General features: G+C 32.5%; 2 protein-coding genes across 2 annotated transcripts; one reads left to right on the top strand and one right to left on the bottom strand.

Moving 5' to 3' along the window:
• Nucleotides 1-15,803: 15,803 nt before the first annotated feature.
• LOC11431073 (QWRF motif-containing protein 2) lies at nucleotides 15,804-20,616 on the top strand. The gene is made up of 6 exons (XM_003589049.4): nucleotides 15,804-17,600; nucleotides 18,213-18,332; nucleotides 18,799-18,915; nucleotides 19,051-19,140; nucleotides 19,905-20,012; nucleotides 20,144-20,616. Exons 1-6 carry the CDS (start codon nucleotides 16,236-16,238, stop codon nucleotides 20,207-20,209), a joined length of 1,866 nt encoding a protein of 621 aa, XP_003589097.1. The 5' UTR covers nucleotides 15,804-16,235; the 3' UTR covers nucleotides 20,210-20,616.
• A 245-nt stretch (nucleotides 20,617-20,861) lies between these two features.
• LOC112420424 (uncharacterized) lies at nucleotides 20,862-25,012 on the bottom strand. The gene is made up of 6 exons (XM_024779687.2): nucleotides 24,966-25,012; nucleotides 24,169-24,879; nucleotides 23,471-24,020; nucleotides 23,197-23,278; nucleotides 21,743-22,832; nucleotides 20,862-21,624 (listed from the first exon to the last, which is right to left on the bottom strand). Exons 1-6 carry the CDS (start codon nucleotides 25,010-25,012, stop codon nucleotides 20,862-20,864), a joined length of 3,243 nt encoding a protein of 1,080 aa, XP_024635455.2.
• Between the last annotated feature and the right edge of the window lie 2,492 nt (nucleotides 25,013-27,504).

The raw sequence follows: 27,504 nt of genomic DNA, 5'->3' as shown, positions 1-27,504 counted from the left end.
ATATTTGTAATTATTAGTAATTAATTTCATTGATGTCTGTCATTATTCATAGGTTTGACTAACTTATTATTACTTTATACTAATATTTCAGATATTGTTACTTTAATTAACATGAAAAACGCAACAACAAAAAATAAAAATGCAACAACAAAAAAAAAATGTTTGTCATCGGTAATTAATGGACCTAAAATGAAGATTCAATAAAAAAAATGCAACAACAAAAAACATTATAAATGATAGAATAATTATATTTGTAATTAATTTCATTGATGTTTGTCATTATTGATAGGTTTGAATAACCTATTATTACTTTATAATATTTTAGATATTATTCATTTCTCTTTCAAATAATTATATTCGTAATTATTCTATTAATAAAACCTCTTTTTCTTTTGTAGAAATAAACTCTCTTTTCTATTACTAGTAAGAAACTTGATCGAATATGTAATTTTAGGATCTCATATTTCTTTATTTATGGCAACAAAATTATATGAATGAAATCAACAACGTTATTAAAAGAATCATGTATTAAAGAATTTAATTTAATTAAGGGAAAATTTAGGTGTATTTCCTTATTTAATTTCAGATTCGAAATTCCTCGGCAGTTAACTGCAACCGGTTCTTTAAAATTTCGGCAGTTAACTGCTGAATGGTATTTGGGTAAATTATTCGTGTTTCTCAGCCAAACCAAATGTGTGAACAACAATACTCAAAGTAATAAAAAATGATAAATTTAACTTTTTAGTTTAATTAATGCATTTCTTAATTATGTAAAAACCTTAAACGAAGTTCATTCTGAAAACGGAGGGAGTATCTATCTATTTTTCTCTTTTCTTGTTAATTTTAGTTTTTTTTAGATTACCCTCTCTTGTTTAGGGGGCATTTACCCCTTCATGATATCAATCAATCAAAATGTAATATACATTGACAACATTAAATGTCAAATAAATGAGTCAATTTTTTCTTAAAAAAATCAATTATCATAAGCTAACTTTTAATACTTTTAATATTTATTTAACTATACACAATATTACATTAGATGTCATTTATCTTATTTACTTGTAACACTTTAGTCTTTTATCTTTATTTTTTTTTTCGTTTAGGTATTTTATCTCTAAAAGCACATATACATCATTTTTCTCATTTTTTTATTACAAAAAATACATAATTTTATTTTTTAAAATATATTTTCATTAAAAATGAAAAAATCCCATAAATATGATGAAGATGTTCATCATCTGCATTGAATCAAAAAAAAATCTACACAAATATATCTTCAACTGTCATGAATTAATGTTACATTCACCTCAAATCTTCTTTTAAACACAAAAATCAAAACCCTATAGAGAAAAAGATTTAGTTTCATCACAAAAAATAAATAAATAAATAAATAAATAGTTATATAAACTTTCGCACCATATATTATTATTATTTTCTAACTCAATATTCAAACCCGACATAAAACTAACCCAAAAATTGATTGCAGATTTGCACATCAATTTTGTTGTTTTCAGAATAATCTTAACTTTCGTAAAGCCTAACCCTTCCGCCAGTGACTAAGCCTCCACCATTCGCCTTGCAACATTTGTGAAATTAAGGTTTTGATTTTTGTGTTTAAAAGAAGATTTGATGTGAATATAATAACATTACTTTTAAGAGAGATAAAAGACCTAAATGGGGAAACAATAAAGATAAAAGACTAAAGTGTTACAAATAAATAAGATAAATGACCCTTAATGTAATATTTCCTTAATTATATTTAGGTGTTCAATCATAATTAATTTAAACTACAAATTTCACATCAAACAAAAAAGGGCAGTGTTAACAAAAAAGAAATATTACCTTAAACTTTGTGCATTCAATTCATCAAAGGGTCTGTCCTAAGGGCACAAGTTAAGAAATTAAAAAGTAACTTTTGTATTGAAAAGATAAAATTTCAAACTTTTAATATATTGAATGCACAATTTCAAATAAAAAGTTTTTATGTTTGGTTCTTAAACTTGTGCCCTAATGGCACAAGTTAACATTTCCCTTCATTAAAACATTAAAGATTAAGTTTAATGCACGCATTCCAATGCATTATTTCTACATTTAGCTTCTAAACTTGTGCCTTAAGGGCACAAGTTAACATTTTCCAACAAAAAATTACAAATGTCATCCGATAAAGGACCCCTAATAAAATTATGTATTTTTTAATAAAAAATGAATGTCCTAAAATTTCTTTCATCCGAACGTCCTTACATTTATCAGTTACATTCAAAAAAATTATTCTTCCCATTTTGATTGTTCAATTTTGTCGTTCCAAGCTGACACAATTTTCAATTTTCATGAGAATCGTCGTCGTTCGTTTGATTCCAAATATTGTGAGAATTGTTGTTATTTCCAGAACCACATCAAGTATGGTAACTTGATTTTTCTTTTTGATTTTGATTTTTCTTGGTTGTGAGGTAGTTAATTATAACAATTGAGTAAGTCATCTGTTGTACTTTGAGGACTGCTAGCAGGTGTTGTCACTATGATGTTGTGGAGTTTGCTAGCATTTTTTCGGGTTGCTGCTGAAATGGTTATGTCATGAGGCTTTTGTTCTTTTGTTTGTACTTAAAAGTTTTGGCTGATAGTGAGACAGGTCTAAGCGTGTCAGCAGATTTTATTAGGTTGGCTGCTTAAATAAAAAAAAATCAAGTCACGATACCTGACACGGTTCTAGAAACAACGACAATTCTCACTATAATTGGCAACTGCAGCAGTTTGAAACGACAAAATCGAACAATCAAAATGGGAAAAAGAAACAAAAATTGATCAATAGGAAAGAATAAAGAAGAAAAAAATTGAATGAAGGAGATGTTTTGGTTCTCACGGTTGGGGTTTCGGAATGAAAGAAATTTTATGAATGTAAGTGATGAATTTAAAGACATCTGGATGAAAGAAATTTGATGTAAAATTTTATTTGTTATAAGTCTTTGTAGTGTAAATTAATTAAGATTGAACACCTTAATATAATTAAATAAAAATTAAAAGTATTAAAAGTTACCTTATGATTAAGATTAACTCTTTTATTTTTAGAAAAATTGATTCATTTATTTGACCTTTAATGTTGTCTATATATATATATATATATATATATATATATATATATATATATATATATATATATATTACATTTTGTCTGTGATATTGTTCTTTTTCTCAATGTTCTATTTTAAATGTCACAAACAAGTACGTATTTTTTTTGTGTTTAAGTTTGTGAGGAAATAAGAAAACGGTTTTCATGTTTTTGGATTTAGAGTGCCTGTTGTTTGTTGAATTTGTTTGCAAGATTATTCTCTAGATTTCTTAACGGTGATTCAAGTGTTTTGTGAAAACATGTTGGAGATGATTGTAGGTTGGAGATAAAAGTGCAAAATATGTTTATGAAAAACGATAAACCGAAAAGGGATCCATATGTTTAAATGAAACTTTTTAATTCCAACTATCTACTTTTGATTTAATGGTTGATAATTGTTCTTCTAAATTCAAACAAATACATAGACTTTTATCTCCTCGTTGAGAAGCATATGTTTGGTTTTTTGTTTTGGTTAAGTACTATTTCTTGAATAATGAGAGAAACATAAACTAGAATCACACCATGATTTGTTAACTATATACAAAGCTTCTAAAGTTTGAATTAATACTAGCATCATGTAACACTCACAAAGAATTGAAGCACTTGATTTACTACACATTCAAAGGCAATAATTTTTCAAGGATTTTGGGTTAATATTTTCTTCATTTTTATGTAGCTATTTCAATTATTAAACCAACTTTGTTATTTACCAAGGAAGTCCTATAGTCCCCTTACATTTTGTGTTGTAGTGATCTTATAAGAAGATTTGAATATTTATGATGTCTCTATCATCAGTAATTTGTTTTTATTCATGATTAAATGATGTTATACTAATTGTTTATATCTTATTGTGGTTTTACTGGTTTGTATTTCTACTTTGTTGAAGTTAATTTGGGTAATGGTAGATTATTTTGAGACTTGCTACTTATGTTTCTATTTTTTTGAAATAAAATATTAATTTTGTTTTAATTTTTATGAATGAATTAGAAAAATAATTCAAATTTTTAAATCAAATTATTTAATAAGAAACTTTTTATTGAATTTTTATTTTTTTTTATAAAAAAGAAAAGAGTAAAATACACTACCTCCCCTAAAAGATACCAATATTACACTACCCTCCCCTCATGTTTTAAAATACTCTATCCCCTCCCTTATTCAATAAAAACTGGTTCAATTTAATCCAATTTAAGATTTTCCGTCAAATATTCTAACTTCCGTTAAATAAATACCTTTTCTAACTTCCATTGTCAAGAAGTTTTTCATTATACAGAAAAAGGTACCTTTACATTTTTTTTAATCATATCATTGCTTTGTCTATGCTTGCTTGATCAATTGACTGCAGCTACAAAAATTTATTTGCAACAATTTTTTAAGAAAATGCACCGACTACAAATAATATATCTTTTTTTTAGAATTTTTCTGCAAGTAATTCATGAGATCAGCCAAATATATTCACTGCACAAGAAACACCACTGTCTACTCATGTTTCTATTTTTTTACAAGCCGGTTTTGTAAGGATGAGTTAGACTCCAAATTACAACATGGTATCAGAGCTTATCGAATTCAAGGGCCGTCTAAACCTATTCACGCACCAAGGCCAAAGAGTGCTGGGCGTGAGGGGGGTGTATTGGGAAAAATTCAAGTCCCACATCGGATAAATAAGACTTTTGAGAAGAGTTTTTCCCAATAGCAAGCGGGGGAGAAAGTTAATAACAGGGGAAGTGGGAGAAAGGGGTTTGATATTTAAGAGAAAAGTGAAATGGGTGCAAAGGTCAAGACGATAAATTGTTGGATCGGTGGTTTCTAAAACCCTCATAACAATGGAGAAATTGTTTCATCTCTCCAACAAGTCAGCCCTAATTTTCTCTCTCTAGATTTTCTCTTCAAGTTTCTTCATTGAGGGATGATTTTGGGTCAATTCTTGACCTGGAATCACCTCTCTTCATCTTTTTCTCTCTATTTCAATCTAAATAAGTGATTTTCACGTAAATTTAAGTTTTTCCTTTGTGATTTCATCATCTAAGTGTGGTGGTTTGTTGTTCGCCGTCTTGTGCGGTATTGTTTGATTTCCCGTCTTTTTGCGGTGTTCATTTGATTCATATTGAAAAATCGATTATTCAATCAAAGATTTGGGCGTCAACGTTGCAGATCCGGGGGCCATGGATATTTCGGTCACTTTAATTTTATCATATATTTTTGTAGGCATTATGTCGTTATATGCTATTAACTTGGATGTTGTGAGTTGTTCGCAGATTCATGCTTTACGTTTTTAGCGATGTTGAATGATGTAATCTCTCGATTTAAATGAATGAATAACATTTTGTTTTTGTCAAAAAAAAAAACAATGGAGAAATTTTCGGCAACATGGTTGTCGTGTTGATAAACAATTAAAGGTTATTTTACTAAAAGAAATATTTTTACATAATTATTCTAAAGAGTTAACGGAAAAGTTATAAAATGGTGAGAAAGTAGTATTTTGTAAATATAAAGGGAGGGGAAATGTGTTTCAAACCATGAGAGGAGGGGAGTGTAATATCTTCAACTCTCAAGGGAGGGTGGAGTAATTTACTCAAGAAAATGGTTTGACATGGGCATGTCCCTCACAAAGCCCCAGACAAATGCAATAAACTAGAACAAGTGACATGGGTTAAGATATGGCTTCTGTCAGAGGTTCTGCCAGGGATCCATCCCTCACAAACTTGATAGGGGCTAAGCTCATAGCTTTAATTTTGCAACGAGCTGTTTTGCAAGAAATTTCATCCCTCATAATATTCCTGTCAAATGTCGTTTTGCCAAGGCTTTTGGCGCGTCCTTGACAAATTAGTCGATTTCTAGTAATGAATGTCCTCAAAACTTAAATCCAAAATGAATAAATTTGGCTATGTGTGTGTGGAGGTCATAGAAAAATTGGCGGATGAAAACACTTCTTGTTTTCTAGTTAAGTTAGTGTGGAACCTGCAGGGTAAATTGAGGAGTGACCCTCCCAACAATATCAATCTACTTCCGCCATAATGTTCCTCTTTTTTTTTTTTTTTTTTTTTTTATCATTAACTTTTCTCTATAGAGTCTTGTTGAGTTGGTCTTCTTAAGATATAATCTAAATTTATAGGGAGCTCGTTGTTCCAAACCTAACTATCCCATGCCATCTTATCCATTTCATAACAAATTAACAATGGGACCAAGTAAAGCATCATTCGATGAAGCTCTGCGACCCTTTAATTTATTTATATTTGCTTTTAAAAAAATCTCCAACTTGAAACAATTCGGTTGAAAGTGTGTGAGACACTAAATATAGTTGGATTCGAATTTAATTCACTACATTGGAGTAGTCTTGCCCCTTATCTTAGACCCATCAATTTAAGTGATAAACAATAGTTCGTTAAGGACAATGGAAAGTTACTTGCCTTTATTTAGGAACTAAAAATCAATGTTTGAACTTTGAAGTGTTTGTCAAGTGATGATGCTTTCATATCATCTAATCAATCTATCTATAATAATGTAATTTCATTCATGTACAGGTTGTTTGTTTGGTTATTGATTTTAACTAATCATAACACATGCTTTAAACGGACCACTTAACCAACTATTCCGTATAAACATTACACTTTTCTTTCTTTTGTGATTTTGTACTACCTTTTCTTAAAATGTGTTCAAACTCACTTTCTCGTTAATTAGCAATCTAGTCATATTGATATGCCTTCAAGCTGACAAAGTTTATGAAAGTAGCAAAGTGATGTGTTGCTTAAACTAAAATATATACTTGAATCGGTGATAAGTGTAGGAGAAAATTATATTAGTACTTTATGGAAAGTTTATCTGCTTTTGTTAATTGATAATACCATAGTTGGCTGGCAGTATTTAGAAATTTCATCCCCCCTTAGAATCCAATCCATACGTCATTAAATTATATGCTGAGACGAATGTTTTTTAATTTTTATTTATTTATATATAAACAAAATTGCAAAGCCATTATACACTTACACACACAAGTGAACGTATCGGGGTTCGAACCCCGGTCATGATATCCAGCCTAACAATTTCAGCATTTTGTCAGTTGAGCTAGAACTTCTGGATGAGATGAATGTTTGATTGTACCGACAAAATCAAATCAATCAAAGTGTGATCATTTAAAATTGATTGAAAATAGTACAAATCTCAAATTTAAATTAATGAAAATAGTACAAATCTCAAATTTAAAATTATTTTAAAAACACAAGTAATTGAAAATAATAATAAAGGAATACATGGCCCATTAGGTCAGTTGGTTCGAGACCTGCATGGGCCATTTATATTCTATATTATACATCTAAAATATTTTTTTAATTATGATATTCTTATTATTTTAATCTTGATATTCTCTTGTCAAAAATATTATTATATTATTTATGTTATTATCATATGTATATTTTTTTTTTGCACAAAAGAGGACAAGTTATATATATATATATATATATATAAAAGAGGTCAAATGTTCAGAAGAAAAAAAAATTAAACAACTACTCCCTCCGTCCCTTAATGTAGGCATCTATTGCCTTTTTCATATTTTTTAAGAAAAGTTATCAATGTAATTAATGTGTCTGTTTTGTGTGTTTATATTACGAAATTGTTATTTGTTTGTATATGTATTAAAATTGACTTTTCATATTTCAAGACAAGATAGTAGTATTAACTAGGGGTATGTTTAGGGAAAAAAATAATAAATGTATCTAGTAATTTGAAAAGGGGTTTACATTTAGGGACAAAAATAAAATCAAATGGGTGTTTAGACATAGGGACGGAGGGAGTAAATGAACATTCCTAAGCATGCAAACCTCAAAAATATCATCAAAGAATAGATTAATTAGCTCACTGGGAGGGGTCTCCAAAATTCCAAGAATTCATGGTAGGGCTGAAATTAACAAGCCAATAAGCAATTTTGTTGTCTTCACGTCAAGTATGATGAACCTCAACGCCCAAGATATTTATGATACGCCAAATCAACGAAGGGGTCGTTCCATTAGTCTTGCAATTATTTGTAACCATATCAATAAGCAATTTTGAGTCACTTTCCACATAGAGATGTGAAATTCCATCACTTCAAGCTAGCTCCAAACCTAATACAAACCTCAAATTTCTGCATGAAGAGCATCACAAACTCCAATCTTGCGTACAAATCCTTTGAGCCATCTGTCATCAGTGTCGCGAAGAAGACCACCACAACCCGCACAGGTTTCCAAATTCTCTTTGCACGCCCATCACAACTGAGTTTAACGCATCTCTCATGAGAACACTTCCAACCAATGGTGCAATCTTCGTTAGTCATAGAAAACGCATAGACGACACTAGTTGGTCTTTGAAAATTATTCTCAAATTATTTATGCTTTTTTTTAACAAAATATTATTTATGCTATTATCATATATATATATATATATATATATATATATATATATATATATATTAATATAGTAAAAATTTATAATAAAAAATTATTCTCAAATTATTTATGCTTTTTTTAGCAAAATATTATTTATGCTATTATCATATGTATATATTAATATAGTAAAAATTTATAATAAAAAATTGCATTGGTAAAAAAAACAAATAATTGTTTCTAAAAAAAATTGTTGAATACAATTGGAAGTATCCAACATGGTTAGTGTTTTCAGCTAAAGATACTTTTCTTGTTATGAACTAATGGTGTCTATGATGTCTCTGACATAAGTTTTCTTTCTCTTTCACAGAACTCATAAGTTATATAATTTTTTGTCCTTGTGAGCTTAGCTCAGTTGGTAAGAACATGCATAATATATGTAAGGTCAGAATTCAAACCCCAACCACTAAAAAAAAGAGGCATTATTTTCTTTTAGTTTTCTTTAGAGGAGAAAACACAGTTAAGAATATTAAGTAAAAGGGTGGTATAAGGCCCTTACCCTACTGATTCAGACATTAGGACAGCCCTGGGCATAAAGGATCCAAATTATGTGAATGGGTAGTAAATTGTAAGAGACTGTGCTGTACATTCCTACTACTTAAAGAAGTGCATGACACAAAGACACTACATGTAGGAGCATCCTAAAAAGTGATATGCTTTTTGATTAGCTAGCAAAATCATATCAAATAAACCTTATTCCTTCTTTCTGTTGGGATAAAGATCATAATAGAATCGCAATTCATGTTAAACAATGATTGTTGTATTTGCAATAAAACAGTGATAACACCATCATTAACATTCTCAATATTAGACAAATAGCCAGAATTTAGTACAGAATTAGAATTAACAAAGCTAAATTCTCCATCATTTTTCCATCTTAGCCGCAGCTATATCTTTTATTTTGGGAGATTTGTTTTCCTTGTTCTCTCACTACTCTATCGACAAAATGATTATTATGTACAAAACATTCTAGAAAGCTGTCTTCATCTCTAATTAATACTCTTCTCATGGAGATGATGGCCCTCTATGGGTAGAGAATGACCAACTTTACCCACCAATCCTATTTTTTTTATCAATAATAAATTCATAGTCGTCAATTATCCTTTTGAGATTGTATAATTTGTTGTATGCAAGTGTGAGTTATATGTTCCACATCGGATAGAAAAGTAAAAGTTGAACACCTTATAAGTGAGAGGACCCATAAACTCATAGCCTTAAGGTTTTGGGTAAGAGTGTAGTGTCTCTCTTGCTTATGTGGTTGTTCTAGCCTCAATGTAGACGGTCCCCAAGCTCCCTTCGTGACCCAACAATATTATGGTTGTACTCTTTTTGTTGTATTCTTTGCATATCTTGCTTAGAACAAAATTGATCAATAAGTTTTGCTAATTAAAAAAAAACATCAATTATCTATGACCTTGAAAAATGGTCAGTGAAATGATGAATTCTCGGATTGTTTGCGGTCGAAAAATTCTTGCATTCATGTATTTGTTATATTGGATTATGGTCGGATGATCCATATTTTATAACTGGTATTTTAATTTTAGAAAAATTAATTCCAAATTAAAAGATGGATCATTTGATTTTAATAAATGACCATCAATGTATCGTCGTTAATTTCCTTAATGTAGAGCGTTGTGTTTGAGTTGAGAGAATATGAGTTGGAGATCTTAGATTCAAATTAAGAAGAATGAGTAAAATATAACTTACATTTATCAATTAAAAAAAATTCCCATTTACAACCACCACAAACAAATTGTAATCTGATTTCCAAAATGAGTTTTTTTTAGCAAAACAAATGAATACTTAATAACCCTAACATCCCCAAGTCACAAATAGAAATCATTTTATTGATGACAAACATAAAGAAATAATAATATGCGTTTTCTCTTTATTTTTGTAATTTCGTTTATAACTAGAGAATTGGAAATGAGGAGTTTTATCAACTAGAATCTACAATGATTTATGGGAATTAAATTATTTTCTTGACAATTTTTTTATTCTGCTTTGGTCAATTTGTACAAAGGAAAAGATATGAACCATAATGAAATTGAGTGCATAAGAAGGAAGTTTGCTTTTGGGTGGTCCTAAAGATTATACATGCTAGCTCTTATATATCTTTTTGCGTTAAAAGTGAATGCATGCATGTGTAGCTAGCTGTCCATAATATTTCTGTAAATTTAAGTGGCTCCCATGCTATCCCACTCTCCCATAACCAACATCCATGTAGGGCATTCACTTTACCGTGTGTGAAACCTTACACGAATGGTATAACGTACACAAAAATGGAAGATATACATACTCCCTTTGAAACAAAATGTATGCTTAATTGCAATTTTGATCTCCTATTTTGGTGAAAGAGCATTGCTATATATCCCAAATTTGTTTTTTGAGAAATGTCGTGAGCGTGTTTGAAACAAAATTGATTGAATGGCTTCATTCTCATAATTTACAAAAATCACAAGGTAGTGGACTAGTCGTGATCGGTAACCAATCACAACTATTCGATATTTCTTCGTGATTGGTTTCTTTGCTGGATTTACGATTTTCCAATCACAATTTTACTCCCCATTTTTTAATTGCGCGGTTTTAGTCCCTCATTTTAAAACATTTGATGACCCATAATTTTGACCATACACTTCAATGGCGAGACAATAAATTGATCACTCTCACCCTTTGTATCATTTTAATTGACCTTCTTTTGACTAAGTCACGAGATGAATATATTGTGAATTGTATTCATGTGATTTGTATGAACCCTCTTTGACATCAATAGAATCCTAGTATTATTCATATTTGCTTGAGTGTGATGTTTTTTGTATGTTTTTAAATGACTTATGGCCCTAATTGTTTAAAGAATAATGCTAGATACATCGACAGGCGTGTTCCAGAAATCATCTCGAGAGAGTTGGCAAATTAACAACCATTGGATCTTAAGTTTTATATGATTGACTGCTTCATAAAAAAAAATAAAAAATCCACCGCTTCATCATAAACTAATAACAATCAAATTTAATTAAAAACTAAATAACATCAAGGATGCCGTGTATTCTGGCCAGCATAAACTATAATTGGATATAATGATTTTTCGTGATCCTTTCTTGAAAAATTCTTTCGGGACAATCCTCTTGTTTAAATATATGAATTTATCTTAGAATATAATTGACTACTAGCCATAACTTTTAAATCTGACCTAGAAATATGTTTAACTTAACAAATTAAGCTAGAGATAAATCATTGTTGAGTTATTATTCAGGAATTAACGGACAAGTAAAACTTCTGACGATTAGAGATTCACTTAAAGATTATAATTTTAGGAAAAAGTTTTGATTCAAGAGATTGATCAAAACTATTTTGTTAATTCATCGTAAAACTAGGTGAACAATGATAGAAAAGAGGTGCAAATTACTTTACAACGAGAAATAGAGAGGATTGGAAGGGATTTATCATTTTTAAATCTTAATTTTCAACTAACTTTGATTGTACTCCGTTTCAAAATGAGTGTCACTTTATCCAACAAAATTTGTTTCAAAATGAATGTCACTTTACAATTTCAATACAACTTTAATTTTTTTCTTCCAACTTTACCCTCAATAAATACTACAACTTTTCTCTCCACAATTTTCAATGCAACTTTAAGTTTGTCTTTTTCTTATAAAATAAGGGGCAATTTAGTAAAAGTGTTATGTCTAATGATTATTTCATTTCATTCCTTAATCTATGTACTATTGCCTAAAACGACACTCATTTTAAAACGGAAGAAATACTTTTTAGCACATTGAATGTTATCAAATCAAACTATTTGCCTTGTACAACCCCCCATTTTGTACATCATTTATAATGATGAAACTACTAAGTAGAAATTAACAATAGTCATCATAGAAACGAATTTAATATTATTACTTTGATAATTTTAGGACCCTGCCAAATATTTATCAGTATTCGTTAGGGGGATCCAACATCTCTTTTTTTTTTTTTATGTTGTGTTTGGATAACTTATAGCATCTTATCTTGCATGTTGTGGAAAGTAGTAATTAGAAGGCTCTTCGTGCATGAAAAAATGGCCTTATGGTGTCGCACTTGATGTTTGAAGATGACTTGCTTATGTTTGGTGAAGCTACGGAGGCTCAAATATATTATATTACTAGATTTCTTGAGTTGTTTTGCAAATTGTCTAGTGAAGAGGGGAGTAGTGAAAACACTGACATTTGTCTGGTTTAGGAAAATGCATGATCTTGGTAAATTTTTGGGTGTGTTGTTAACGGGAAGAGCTTCTAATAAAAGAATTTAACAAATATACTAAACTGTCGTATTTTCAAAGCATTCTTTTCAATTCAGAACCATATGGAAACTTTTCTATCGACTTTGATACTTACTTACAGGGCCGTCCCTGAGAATTTGGAGGCTCGACCTTAGGAATGAAAAGAGGTCAGTGATAAAATCAAAACGTATTTTTTTTAAAAGAGCAATGTTCTATTTATATTTTTTAAAAGATAAATACAAGGTGCCGTATATATGCGGTACACCCAGAGGTGAAAATGACTACCGTATACATGAGGAACCCCCACCTAACACCAAAATCAAGAGGAACTAATTCTAATAATCCTAAAAGGCTAAAACAAGAGGACAACAATTTTTTTCTTTTTCCTACGCTTCTCAGCGCCAGACTCAAACTTTCAAATCTTAGGCGGCAATATAGGAGGAGTCAATTTAGGAGGCATAGAGGAAGATTAAAAAAATAATAATAAAGAACTTGAAATTCTTCACTGTTCTTGAGCAATTCCGCAATGTCGAAGTTGAACCACATCATTAGACATACAATGTTGAGATTCAACCATAAAATAAAATTAAACCATAATTAGTAATTAGCAATATATGATGTATAAATTCAATTATATACCAAAATTTAAATAATTTTAACAAAAACTCCCAAAACTGTAAATATGCAGAAATCAATTATTACTAATTCTGTTAATAATCAACCAAATCTCTATCAATCTCTATTTTAGCAATTTCAACATTCAACAAACGGTGTTATTTTGGAAAGGGGAAAACCAATTGAAATTTGAAACAGTGTTGTTTTCAACATTCAACAAATTTATATCAATCTCTATTTTAGCAATTTCAACATTCAAATTAATGAAAGAGAGTTTATTTACTTACCAAACAGTGTTGTTTTGGAAAGGGGAAAACTGATTGAAACCTTGAGAGTTGAGAATCAGTGATGATTTGGTGAAGAAGGAAGAAGAAGAAGGAAAACCTGATGATGTGAATCAGTTGATGATTGATCAGTGATGGTGGTTGTGAATCGGTGATGGAATGGAAGAAAATCGGTGATGAGAGCGAGGAAACGCGTTTCAACTTTTGTGAGGGAATGAAATAAAAAAAATTCTTATTGAAGGAAAAAAAAATTGAGGCCCAACTCGTTTGAGGTGTTTACATCCCCTCAGAGACGCCCCTGCTTACTTATTGAATGCAGTTGCATTATTAAAGTAATCCAAATATGATTTGATAATCATGATCATCTTGTTTTCTCACCTAGTTTAGTTTCTCCTAATACTTATACTATTTTTTTTCAAGTATCTTAGCGGTAAGAAAATTTACCTTAAAGATAAATAAATGAGGTATTTGGGGTTCGAACCCCAACCTCTGCATATAATATGCATTATGTTCTATCAAATGAGCTAAGCTCACAAAGACATATATATATATAACTTTTTTTTTTTAAAACTCGGTATCCGATCCAAGAATCGACTTATCCGAGGGGACCAATCCCATATATAAAGCTTCTAATGTCGTTATTGGCACAAAGTAAAAGAAAATTGTTATTGGCAATTCTTGGAGCATGGGCTATGTAAAAAGAGTAGTGCTATATGTACAACCATTTTAGACAACTTTGATGACGACTTTCATTTTCTCTTTTCTTATTGGTTCAAAACAATATAGAGAGAAAAAGGAAGAGAGAGAATAAAAATATAATGTAAATATGAGTGAGAAAGTTGTCAAAAAATTATAATAAAGAGGTTGTACAAATATCATTTCTCATGTAAAAATATCAAGTTTAAAAAATGGACCGCAAGTTTTGAGAAAGCATAAGAGGTTAAAAATCAACCGGTGTCAAAGCAACCTTAAAATCGTGCAAGCTCCAAAACTCAATTAATAATCATAAAGTAATGTTGGAGACTATAGTAGTATTATTATTGAGAGAAAAAAAATATGAAGTTCATTCTAACTTTTGCACATTGATCCAATATCAAAAGCGAAACGGCTACTTTTGATTTTTCTCATAAACGACGATTTTACAAAATTCACAAGCAGTGTCATTTGCGTAACGTCTCACCGAAGATTCATTCCATCGGCAAAGCGCAAATATCCCATTTCCAACTTCAAGGTTTGTTCTTTATACTCTTTCACTCTTCCTCGACGTCGTTTTCATCGTTTACTACACTTATTTTTATTCTATCATGATAAAAAAATAATAATAATAATGGCGTGTCACCTAAGGCACAGGCGTCAAGCCCCACGAATCCACAACAAAATGACGTAAACTTGTTTGAAATTACCAATCTATCCTTCTCCAATTCATTTCTAATGGAAATAGAGTTAACAGCCGACCGAGTGAGATTTTACAAGATCTAAGTCTAGCTTTGTCAAAAAGTTCAAGGTATGGATGGATAAATCCTAACACATTTACTTTTAGCTTGAATTTGATCGTTTTAAAAATTAATCTAGTATGATCTTAACATAAGTTAGATCGAATGTTCTTATTGAATCAAACTAAGATAAAACTACGAAAGTTCAAACTTTTTTTTAAACCAAAAGTATTTTCTGTATGTAACCGTAAATAATAATCCTCACAAAAAATTTAAATTCATTAATGAGCTGACCTCATCCGATAAATAATTTTTCATACTCATGAGTTAGAGATTGACAAAAATCCTAACTTTAAATCTAAAATAACAAATTTATTTACCATTAATTTTCATATAAATGAAAAGGACAAATATGCAAATAAGTGACTGAATCAAATGATTATCAAGCTTTTAATAAGACAAATCATTTATCAGAATGCAAATTCGATTTCTAAGTTAATAATTATTGACGATATTTGATTTACCTGCTCCAACTTTCTTTCAAGAGAATTTACCTTCACCAACTTAACACCAAACAAAGAAAAATGACAAATATTCAAATAAAAAAGTCACACATTAAAATTTGCTTTGATGATAAAAAAAAAAAGCTTTAAAATTTACAAATAATTGAAAATTATTAGCTAGGCCCTCTCTCCAACCTCGATAACTTGTTGACCCCTAGAAAAAGAAAGAAGAACTGAAGTCACGGCGAGTGCATTAATTCTCATCAACAACGCGCGTACGTGTGTACAATTTTGACATCACTCTTTCTGGTACCTCACCTTCCACCTTCACATTTTCGGTGTTAATTTTTCTCAAATCCAAAACCACAATCACGCTGCGTGTGACTCTCTCACACTAATACGAACTACAGTTACACTCTTCTCTTCACACCATAACAACGTAACGGTCAAATTTTCGCTCTCATTTTTCAACCTCTTCATTAATTCATACCGAAAAAATCACGCTCGCAAATTTTTCTCTGCTACATTACTCTCCACGTTAAATTTCTAGGGTTGGTAATGTTTCTAGCGTGATGAGTGATGAATTTCGTTTCGTACATTTCGTATTAGATTTTTGAAAGAAAAGAAAATGGTTACTGCGATTTCAACAACCACGACGACGAAAAACACGAAGAGAGCACCAACACCAACGAGGCCACCGTTGTTACCTTCTGAATCGGACAATGCAATTGTACGAAAACCGAAAGCGCGAGAAGTTACTTCTCGTTACATGTATTCATCTTCTTCTTCTTCGTCGTTTTCGTCGCCGCCGAGAAGAACTAACTCGCCGTTGGTGAATAGAACGGTGAATTCGACGAAACAGAAATCGACGCCGTCAGTTACTCCGGCGGCGTTCGTGAAGCGATCTCAGTCGACGGAGCGGCAGAGGCAACGTCAAGGAACTCCTCGGCCGAACGGTGAGACTCCGGTTGCTCAGAAAATGTTGTTTACTTCGGCGAGGAGTTTATCTGTTTCGTTTCAGGGAGAATCGTTTTCGATCCCGGTGAGTAAAGCGAAACCGCCATCGGCGACGGTGACGCAGAGTTTGAGGAGAAGTACGCCGGAGAGGAGGAAGGTTCCGGCGACGGTCACAACACCGACAATTGGAAGAGGAAGAGTGAACGGAAATTCTGATCAAACAGAAAATTCGATTTCTAGGTCAGGGGATCAGCACCGATGGCCGGCGAAATCACAACAGAATCAAGCGAATTTCATGAATAGAAGCTTGGATTGTGGTGTTTTGTTGAGAAGTTCGAACGGATTTGGAAGCAATGTGGTTAGGTCATTGCGGAATTCGTTATTGGATCCTCGAGTTTCTCACGATGGTGCTACATTGAGATCAGAAAGCAACAAAAATGGTGGATCTGAGCCGGTAATTGAACCTGAACTTGTTCCTTCTGATAATGAAAGTGTTACTTCTGGGAGTTCTTCTGGAGTACTGGATTATGGAGGTGGAAAACCGCAACGATCAGCTCGAGCGATTGTTGTTCCGGCGAGGTTCTTGCAAGAGGCTACTAATCCATCTTCGAGAAATGGTGGAATTGGAAACAGATCAACCGTTCCTCCGAAGCTTTTGGTGCCGAAAAAATCAGTGTTCGATAGTCCTGCATCGTCTCCACGAGGAATTGTGAATAATCGGTTGCAAGGTTCGCCAATTCGTTCTGCAGTTCGTCCTGCTTCTCCAAGTAAGCTAGGGACGCCATCACCGAGGTCCCCTTCGCGTGGTGTGAGTCCTTGCCGTGGAAGAAACGGTGTTGCTAGTAGTTTGAGTAGTAGATTTGTTAATGAGCCTTCTGTTTTGAGTTTTGCTGTTGATGTTCCGAGGGGGAAAATTGGAGAGAACAGGGTAATTGATGCGCATTCATTGAGACTCCTACATAACAGGCTCATGCAATGGCGTTTTGTGAACGCTAGAGCAGATGCTTCCCTCTCTGTGCAGACATTGAATTCTGAGGTATATTTTCTTTTTCAAATTTCAAATTTGGTTTTGTATTTAAATGTTATGTTATTAATGTTGTGATTGCTTGTGAGTTACTCTTTGATATTGTGTTGAGTTTTGTGTGAATTGTATGGATGTTAATGGAAAGATAGTTAATAGATTTTAGTTCCATTTTAGCAGAGAACAATTCTATGTTTATTTATTTTTTGCTATTTGATTTTAATTTTAATTTTAGTATGCTATTAATAGTCTACTGGTATGTGCATTACTCTTTGAAGTTGTATTTAAGGTTTTAATTTAAATTGTAGCAAACATTGCAGTGCAGTCATAGTTACATCAGCGCAGTCGTAGTTACGTCCTTGTCCTTGATATTGTAGACATTATTTAAAACTTTGGCTGTATTGGGTCTCATGTTGATTTGAAGTTAAGAGAAAGACAGTGAATGTATTTTGTTATGATTCTAGTTTTAGTTAATTCTTTTCTATCTTGTTGACTGAGAGTTACATTATTGTGAAGATCAATTCATATATAGGATCTTACATACAGCTTATCAATATAGTATGTTTTGTTTTCCATTTTGGTTGTCTGGTTGGTTTATTTTTTTCCTAATATTCTTTCTTGTATCAGAAAAGCCTCTATGCTGCTTGGGTAGCTACATCGAAACTACGTGAATCTGTTGTCGCCAAAAGAATAATGTTACAGTTGCTGAAGCAACATTTAAAGCTAATATCCATCCTGAATGAGCAAGTATGATTCTTAGCTACACGTGCTGAATTTGCAGCTGTATTTTTAGTTTTGATCTGATATGATTTTTCATCATTTCTCCATTATTTAGATATTCATGTAATTTTCTCCTTCATAGAGCAACAATCATTCCATGGCATTTGGCTTCATGTAGATATTCATGTCATTTTCTCCTTCATAGAGCAACAATCATTCCATGGCATTTGGCTTCATGTAGATAGTTTTGTTACTTGTCCATTTGTATCATCTCTGGGCACATTAGCTTCGCTCATTTGTGGGGTCTTGTTCTCTGATAGAGGTTACTGGGAATATTTTTGTCAAATTGAAATTGTGCCAAAATGTATAATCCTTTTCTCTTTTCATATATGCTTGAGGTATTTACTTGCACTTGGAGATTAGGTGGATATGGTTACATTGACTTTATGTTCAGCTTTCATAGTAAGTTCTTAATAGAAACTATTTTACTCAGATGATCTATTTGGAAGACTGGGCTATTCTGGATCGGGTGTACTCTGGTTCCCTCTCAGGAGCGACTGAAGCGCTAAAGGCCAGCACCCTACGCCTTCCTGTTTTTGGTGGCGCCAAGGTATTTTCCTTTTCTCTTGTTTATTTCCTTATTTCTTAATTATTTTAGTCAGTGACATTTAGTAATTCAATTGCTATTACCTGTTACTGTTAGCATATCTGGGGATTAACATGAAACCACTGTATTTTGCTACAGATAGATCTACTGAATTTAAAGGAGGCTATTTGTTCTGCAATGGATGTGATGCAGGCCATGGCATCCTCCATATGCCTACTGTTACCAAAGGTATATAATCCTTTTGCCATACTGCCGTAATGAATGTTGGATCTCGATTATATTTGTGACGGAGTGATGGTACATAAGTGTTATTTTATGTCAGCTTTTCAATAGTCTTTGTATTTCCCAGGCTAGATTATGACTGTGGTAGAGAATCAACTGAGGTTATTCTATGCATATTCGTGTATTGCCAAGCAACCAGAAAATAAAAGCACGGAAGTTTTAATGGTTCATATATAGGCATAAGAATCAATGCAAGCAAGTGGATTGACATTAGATTTTGTTTTGTTAAAGTATAAGTCTTGCTTCTTAAACTTCACATCTAAATCACTTCAAATTCTCTTGTCTTCTGTACTGGAGACTTACAAGTTTAGACCACCATCACAGAAAAGATTTTAAGATTTTTAAGTTATCAAAAAAATAATTGGTGTGATACAAAAGGATGATGCCTGTCATCTACTAAGAAATGCATCTTTTCTGTAGCAATAATATCATCTCTATATATAAAATCTACTTAACATATTATAAAACCCTATGCTTTTAGATTCATCCGAAACTATACTTAAAACTGCTTCTCATCACTGTAGTTTGGGATTTCAAACTTAGCAGGGTCATTTTTACACCACATATTTATTTAGAGGTGGTTTGCTTTATATGCTCCGTAATCTTGTTTATTTTATTTTTTTATGATTGGGAATTTACATATTTTCTTCTTACGGATAACCAGCAATTGGCATTTAAACATAGTATCTGAAAGCATTTTCCATTTATAGGTTGTAAATGTAAAGTCACTGGTAGTTGAAGTTGTCAATATAAGTGCAAAGGAGCGTTGTTTACTTGATGAGTGCCAAGATCTTTTGTCAATTATTAGAACTATGCAGGTAAGTTTTATATTCGGGAAAGAAGTGTTTAAGTTTAAAAGTACTTATCTTGAATTTTATTGGATGATATTGTTGTGGCAGGTATATAACTTAACTTTAAACTCATTGAAAAAATTCGTTTTTATTGGCAGGTCAGAGAGAGTAGCCTGATATCGCATAGTATACAGATGAAATGCTTACCTAGAAGTCAGCAATGAAATTGACAAGTAAATAACTATATTGTCTGACCTGTCCTTTTTTGGGTGCTAACATCATGAGTATAACATAGGAGTGGTTAGTTAGTTTGGTGCTGAATTCAATCCATGAAACGGTCTTGATTGATTAGCATAGTGAGGATTGCAGAGTGTGAAGATTGGAATTTGTCGTTCTTCAAATGGAAGTTTGCATACAGTTTTTTTGTTTTTTGTCCTTATATCCATCCTTTAATGGTCATATGATGTATATAAACTGTCTAGCTTTTTACATGTTAATTGATTTTTTTGGTTGTATTTATTAGGTATTATTAATTAGAGAAATATCATGTCTAACACGTATTTGTACATGGTTTAGATTAGATACAATGTTTTTTCCCCTCTCAGTTACATGAAAAAGTTACCAAGTTGTACATTTTTATACGGTGTAGGAATATGGTGTCAACTCTTTGTTGTGATTGGAAGAGAGAAAAATTAATAAAAAATTAACGTGGTATCTAAACCTTATATAAATGAGAAATGATATTTGTACAACCACTTTGTGACAACTTCCTCTATCAGACTCATATTATCATCTTATTCTCTCTCTTCCTTTTTTTCTCTCCATTTTTTTTTTTTTTTTGATACAAGAGAGGGCAAAGCCCAAAAGTAAACAAAATTAAGAAGTTAATCGAACATTCCTAGGCATGCAAGTCCTGGATAAATCATCAAAAATGATTCTTTTGACCTCACAAGGAGGAGACTCCAACACAAGAAAATTAAAATGATATGTAGAAATGCTTAAATTAGCGAGCCAATCAGCACTCCTATTTCCTTCACGCCAAGTATGGTTGAGTTGAACATTCCAACTCATCTTCAGCAGATTCCGGATACGGTAAACTAAAACAGGAATATTTCCATTGAACTTGAAATTATCAGAAATCATGTCGATCAAAATCTTTGATTCACTTTCCACTATAAGATGAGAGTAATGTTCCCTCCAAGCCATGTCCAAACCCAAATATAGTCCCCACATCTCAGCATGTAAGGCATCACAAGCTCCAATCTTCTTAGTGTAGCCTTTGATCCATCTACCGTTTGAATCACGAAAAAGGCAGCCACATCCAGCAATAACCCCCATATCCTTGCAAGCACCATCACTATTAAGCTTGATCCAACCTTCTCGAGGCCGCTTCCAACCTATATAGATGATTTCCTTCAACTTTCGACCAATATGAACATGCTCCAAGTTACAATCTTCAATATTTTGGACAAATCTCCAAATTAAAGAAATTGGGTTGTTCGGCCTAATAAAATCAGCTTCAAAAATAGTTTTATTCCTCCACTTCCACAAGTACCAACATGTTGTCATGAAAGTTGTCTTCCAACTTAAAGTGTTCGTCCCAATGTCTTTCTTGATGAGGTTATTGAAGAACCAATCCCTGCAATCGAAAGAAAAGAAATTAGTTATAAAATCATATGGAACGATGTAAAGCCATACCTGGGTAGCGTGGATGCAATCGCGAAGCACATGAAGAACAATTTCATCTTCATTTCCACAACACGGGCAAGTAGGAGAGATTCCACCACCCCATTTGCTCCTTCCAAATACTTTTCCTGTCACCTTCCAAAATCGGAAAATCCTGATGTTGCAAAGAATAAGCACTTTGAACTGTGAAATGGTGGGTATTGGTTCCACCCCACCCAATAGTGTCTGGACCATCATCATCATTAGGGATTGGAAGCGCAAGAATTTGATTAACAGTGTCAGTTGGCAAGTTATTTATGCGGAAATCAATGTTCCAATCTCTAGAAGGACTAAGAACATCCCTAACCAATAGAGTTATATCCATGTAGGTCTGGTTACCTATAGACATAAGTGATCCATTGTTAGGAACCCACTTATCTAGCCAAAAGTTAGTATTACGACCATCCCCAATATTCCACACCACATGACCTTTAAAATCATTCCAAATATTTACCAAGGCTTTCCAAAGAGGAGAATCGTAAGGTTGCGCACTAATGCTAGCAATGAGGTCATCAGTACGACCATATTTGCTGCGAAGAACTCTACACCAAAGGTCTTCTGGATTTTTAATCAAATTCCAAAGGATCTTCATGAGAAAAGCTTCATTCATCTTATGAGTTTGTCGAAATCCAAGACCGCCATCAGCTTTAGGCAGGCAACAAACATCCCAACTAATAAGATGGGCTTTCCTACCTTGATCAGAGTCTCCCCAAATGAAACCCCGCTGAATTTTATCAATCTCATCACATATTGTCTTGGGAATTTTAGCATATTGCATATGGTAGTAAGGAATTGTGCTTATAAGAGACTTAGCGAGAGTGATCGTACCTGCCAAACTTAAACATTGTTGCTTCCAACCATTCAACTTGCTCTGAATTTTGTTAACAATATTATTAAACTTGCCTCTCAAACTCATTCCAGGAGCAAGATTAGCCCCAAGATACATGCCCAAGCTATTGACCTGATTAAACCCTGTGTGATGTAAAATATCCTCGTGAAGTTGGGTATCAACATTCTTGGAGAAATATACACAAGTTTTATTTCTATTTATCTTTTGACCAGAGGCTTGACAAAAAATATCAAGGCAGTGCAAAACACAATGAGCATGTTCAATTGAGGCCTCTGCAAAAAGAAGAAGATCATCAGCAAAAAGTAAATGAGATATTTGTGGACCATACATGCCTGCGTGCATAGGAATCCAATATTTTGCTTCTACCTGATCAGCTATCATGTGAGACAATTTATCCATACAAATGACAAAAAGATAAGGGGAAAGGGGGTCTCCTTGCCTAATTCCTCTAGTGGGATAAAAAGTATCAGTTTTTTCACCATTCCACATGATTTTGTACGATGGGGACGAAATGCAATGATGAATGATTTGTGGGGGAAACTTACACTCCTCTAAGCATTTCTCCACAAAATTCCAGTTAAGACGATCATAAGCTTTTTCAAAGATCAATTTTGATAGACATGAAGTCTTTTTTACCTTTCATTTTAGACATGGCGTGCACCATTTCTTGAGCCACAATAATGTTGTGGTGTATGTTACGACCTGGAATAAAACTAGACTGGTATGGAGAAATAATACGATCAAGCAAAGGTTTAATCCTGTTAACAATCACTTTAGAAATAATTTTATAAATAACATTACATAATGAAATAGGCCTAAACTGAGAAACAAATTCTGGTTTCTCAATTTTAGGAATCATCACAATAAGGATATTATTAATAAAAGAAATGAGAGAATGATTTACCCAAACCTGTTTGACAAAGTTAAACAAAGAATCAGCAACCTTATCCCAACAATGTTGGAAGAAGATAGCAGGGTAACCATCTTCGCCAGATGCCTTATGCGGACCCATATCAAACAAAGCTCTTTTGCACTCATTAAGCTGGACATTAGAAATAAGTTTGTTATGATATTTCCCCACAACATTTGGATAAGTGGTCCAGGAAACAATAGAGTCACGACTAGGAGTATCCTCTTTAAATAAATCCGTATAGAAATTCCGCACAAGATTCTTTAAGATATTCGGGTCATCAATCCAATCACTAGAGTCATCACAAAGAGTCAAAATTTTATTTTTACGCCTTCTAATGATTGTTTTGGAATGATAATACTTAGTATTTCGATCACCATCTGCAATCCACTTGCTACGAGACTTTTGGAACCAAAGGCACTCTTCTTGGTAAAGGGTTATAGCAAGTTGCTCGTGAAGCTCCTTCTCAAGGTTCTCAAGGAAGTTACTGTACCCATAATTGTGACTATTCTGAATCCCGTTTAACCTGGCCAAAAGCTCATTCTTCCTTCTAAAGATATTTCCAAAAGTTTTAGTGTTCCACTCTTTTAGGTGGGGGGGTAAGGCTAGAAATATTATGAAGCAAATCAAAGCGTCTATCCCATTTCTCATGCATCATCCTATTAAAATCCTCATGAGTGATCCAGACCGCTTCGAACCTGAAAGGGCGATCCCCCCCATTCGATAATTCCCCCTCCGAAAGAACCTTAATAGGATGGTGATCTGACTGCACTCTAGGAAGGATCTTAGCAAAACCTTCATCATATTTTAATCTCCATTCCACATTACAAAGAACACGATCTAATTTTTTGAAAACTCTGTCACGGCCATTCCATTTAGGGCCTCTCCAAGTAAATTTGGTTCCTATAGTAGTGAGCTCCATCAATCTACAGTCATTCATCCAATTGGAAAATTTTAGGCATTTTCTGAGGTCCGGCTGAACTCCACCTTTTTTCTCATCAGGATTAGCAATCTCATTGAAGTCCCCCATCATAATCCAAGGTTCATGAATATTAGTAGCAAGTCCCCTTAATTGATACCACGTTGTATCTCTTTCATTCTCTCGAGGGCTCGCATAGACCACAGTAAGAAGCCAAGGATCAACACCTTGTTCTCTAACTTGAACGTGGATGAAGTGAAAATTATTCTGAATCACTTCAAATTGAATATCCTGTCTATTCGAAAGTAACCAAATGCCACCAGATAATCCTTGCGCTTCAGAAACAATATAATTCTTAAAACCAAGTTTCTTGATTGCCTTCCGAACAACATTGCCGCTACACCTAGTTTCCTGCAAAGCCACAACATCCACTTTGTTTTTTCGACAAAAATTATTGAGTGCTCTACGAAAATTTAATCCTTGAGCACCCCTACAATTCCAAGAAATAAATATCATTAAAAAATAAATAAAAGGATACACGAAATTGATGTGTAAAAACCACATCAATTCAATTGCATTTGAGTATCATGGGAGTGTCCCACGTTTTGGTTCTCATCATTCATCCTTCTAATGGACTCTCCATTGTTTTTAATCAATGAAAAGAGAGAAAAAAAGTTGTCACCAAAAATTGTATGAAATGGTTGTTCAAATATCACTACTCTATATAAATATGGTGTTAAACATAAAAAACGATATCCGCATGGCATTTCTCACATCAAAGAACAAGAAATGTGATGTTAACCCGTCTCCCCAAAATCGGAATCAAATTAGATGATAAGAAGGAGAAAAGCAAAGCTTGCGTAACAATGCCTATACACTTTGAGATCTAGAACTGAACTGAGCTCCCAATGTCCATGCAGATTCCAAATCTGAAACTCCAAATCGAAGATATGTTAGATTGAGCTCTCTATAACTTGGGGATAGATGTCATACTCACCTTCAAAGAGAGGGAGGATTGAATAACAATGATCAATCAGACAAGGAGAGAATGAGAGTCTTGGGGATAGATGTCATACTCAAATTTGAAGGAGTTTTAGTTGAGTTTAGAATGCTAAAATTTTGTCACTTTGATGAGTTTTACTTTGCTCGTTTTTATCTTGTATTTCAATTGTAAGTGAGGATAGTAGGACAACCTTGTCTTGTTATGAAGGATCAAATGAGAAAGTGTTTTGGGATTTAGGAGGGACCATATTTTGCACAGTTTCTGGTTTGTTGTTGTTCATTGAATCCATTTATGAATGTATATGTTGTGGTAATGAATGAAGAATGTATCAACTTTTTATGAAATGGTTGTGATTTTATCATGGTACATTATGTTTTTGTGGCTACATAAGTTGACATAATCAATAACATTGTATTGACTATGTTGGATCAAATGTTTTTCATTATGGAAGAGATCAATTTGATAGTAATTGGACAAATATATGGACCAACTCGTGAGAAATTAATTACACGTTGGCACTTAACTTGCCAAATCAACTAACAAGTGTTGACAATGGGACTTGAGTAACGGTCGATAAAGTCATAATTTTTTTTGAAATATTTATAATCTCTTAGAATGTTTGAGAGTGCATAGAAACAAATACTAACTTGATTGTTTACACAATTTCATATTTATAATCTCTTAGAATGTTTGAGTGCATAGAAACAAATACTAACTTGATTGTTTACACAATTTATAATCTCCTTACCTATTTTTTTTAATAAATACAAATATTTAAATTAATACTACCTAACAACCAATACTAATAATAGCAATAATACTAATATTATCTAATAATAATATTAATAAACTAATACCCAAGATATTTTCTTGGGTATTGATTTTTTGTGAGTGTTGAACCTTTTGCAAAAACGACCCCTAGAAATTATTACAAAATAAGACAAAGTATTCTCTACTAGCATAAATGGTGGAAAACAATAGATTTAATTTTTGTTATTGCAGATGACCGTAAGACAATAAACTTGAGGCGTGTAATTATTGAACTAAGAAATTATCTGCAAGATTTTATTACTATGTCATAATACAATAAGTTCTTCTCAACGATAAACATGTTGAGGCAATCATACACGAGAAAAGATACACATAGTAACCTAGGAAATTATCAGATCAAAATTAATACTATTTGGTAATTTTGCATAATACTTAGTAAGTCACTTATTTTGTTAGTTCTGTAGAACTTCCACTTATCTCCACTTGAAGATAACTCAAGCACGTGTTAGTAGTGTTTTGTTTTTGGTGTACAAAAACATACTATTTCTATGGGGAAAAAACAACGTATTACTAACCTAACAGTGATATAAAGTTGTTTACCAAGTAAAAAGAAATAGAGTAACACGTGGTTAAAAGTGGAGGCTAAAAGTGCGATTTTCAAAATAACGGACTAAATTCGGTAGTGTTGGAAATTTGGGGAGAGGCAAATGTGCATTTTAGCTTACATTCAATGCATTGAAGCTTACTTTATAACTTATTCAAAAATCTCAAACTAAAATATTCTATTTCTTGATAGATTCCTATCCAATATTCAAATCAATGTTCTCACTTCCGCACCCCTTCTTCTTCCCATTCTCCCCTCTTGGGGGAGTTCACAGCCTCGACCTGTAACGCCCCACGAAGGCAACACTCACCACAATCTCTAGTAACTTCTCTCACTCACTCCACAATTGAGCACAACAAGAGCATATAACAACTTTAACTTTCAAAATCGTTGTGGAAAGAAGTTTCTTCAATACACATGTATTAAGGTTTTGGAACTAAACACAATGTTGAAAATTAAGTCCAAGTATGCACATTTTTTATTGTTTGTCAACGATAAACAAGTTATTCATCTATCTTCATGTGATGCAGTCTTTTCAAATAATTTTGAGTGATAATTATGCTTCTTATAACTTTTTTCTAATTATTAAGAAGATTAATACATAGATTATGCATTGGAAATCGGTGAAAAATGAAATATTTAACTTTATGAAAGTTAAAAAATTGTTGTTTTTAATGAAAATTTTCTATCACTGGTTAGCAAAACCTTAAAAAAATAGTATCAACGTTCTCAACCTT

Source organism: Medicago truncatula, chromosome 1, assembly GCF_003473485.1.
Source record: "Medicago truncatula cultivar Jemalong A17 chromosome 1, MtrunA17r5.0-ANR, whole genome shotgun sequence".
In the NCBI taxonomy this organism is placed as follows: Eukaryota; Viridiplantae; Streptophyta; class Magnoliopsida; order Fabales; family Fabaceae; genus Medicago; species Medicago truncatula.
Note: the sequence above shows the minus strand (reverse complement) of the source record. Positions and strands in the feature narration are given on the sequence as shown.

Bases quoted from the DNA above. Each gene is read 5' to 3' on its own strand.
- LOC112420424 (XM_024779687.2), bottom strand. From the start codon at position 25,012: ATGAATGATGAGAACCAAAACGTGGGACACTCCCATGATACTCAAAT. The intron at 22,833-23,196 runs GTAAAAAAGACT...TTCTTTTTGCAG, and splicing joins CGCCATGTCTAAAATGAAAG to AGGCCTCAATTGAACATGCT. The intron at 21,625-21,742 runs GTGGAAATGAAG...TTTCGATTGCAG, and splicing joins CTCTCCTACTTGCCCGTGTT to GGATTGGTTCTTCAATAACC.
- LOC11431073 (XM_003589049.4), top strand. From the start codon at position 16,236: ATGGTTACTGCGATTTCAACAACCACGACGACGAAAAACACGAAGAGA. The intron at 17,601-18,212 runs GTATATTTTCTT...TTCTTGTATCAG, and splicing joins TGCAGACATTGAATTCTGAG to AAAAGCCTCTATGCTGCTTG. The intron at 18,333-18,798 runs GTATGATTCTTA...TATTTTACTCAG, and splicing joins TATCCATCCTGAATGAGCAA to ATGATCTATTTGGAAGACTG.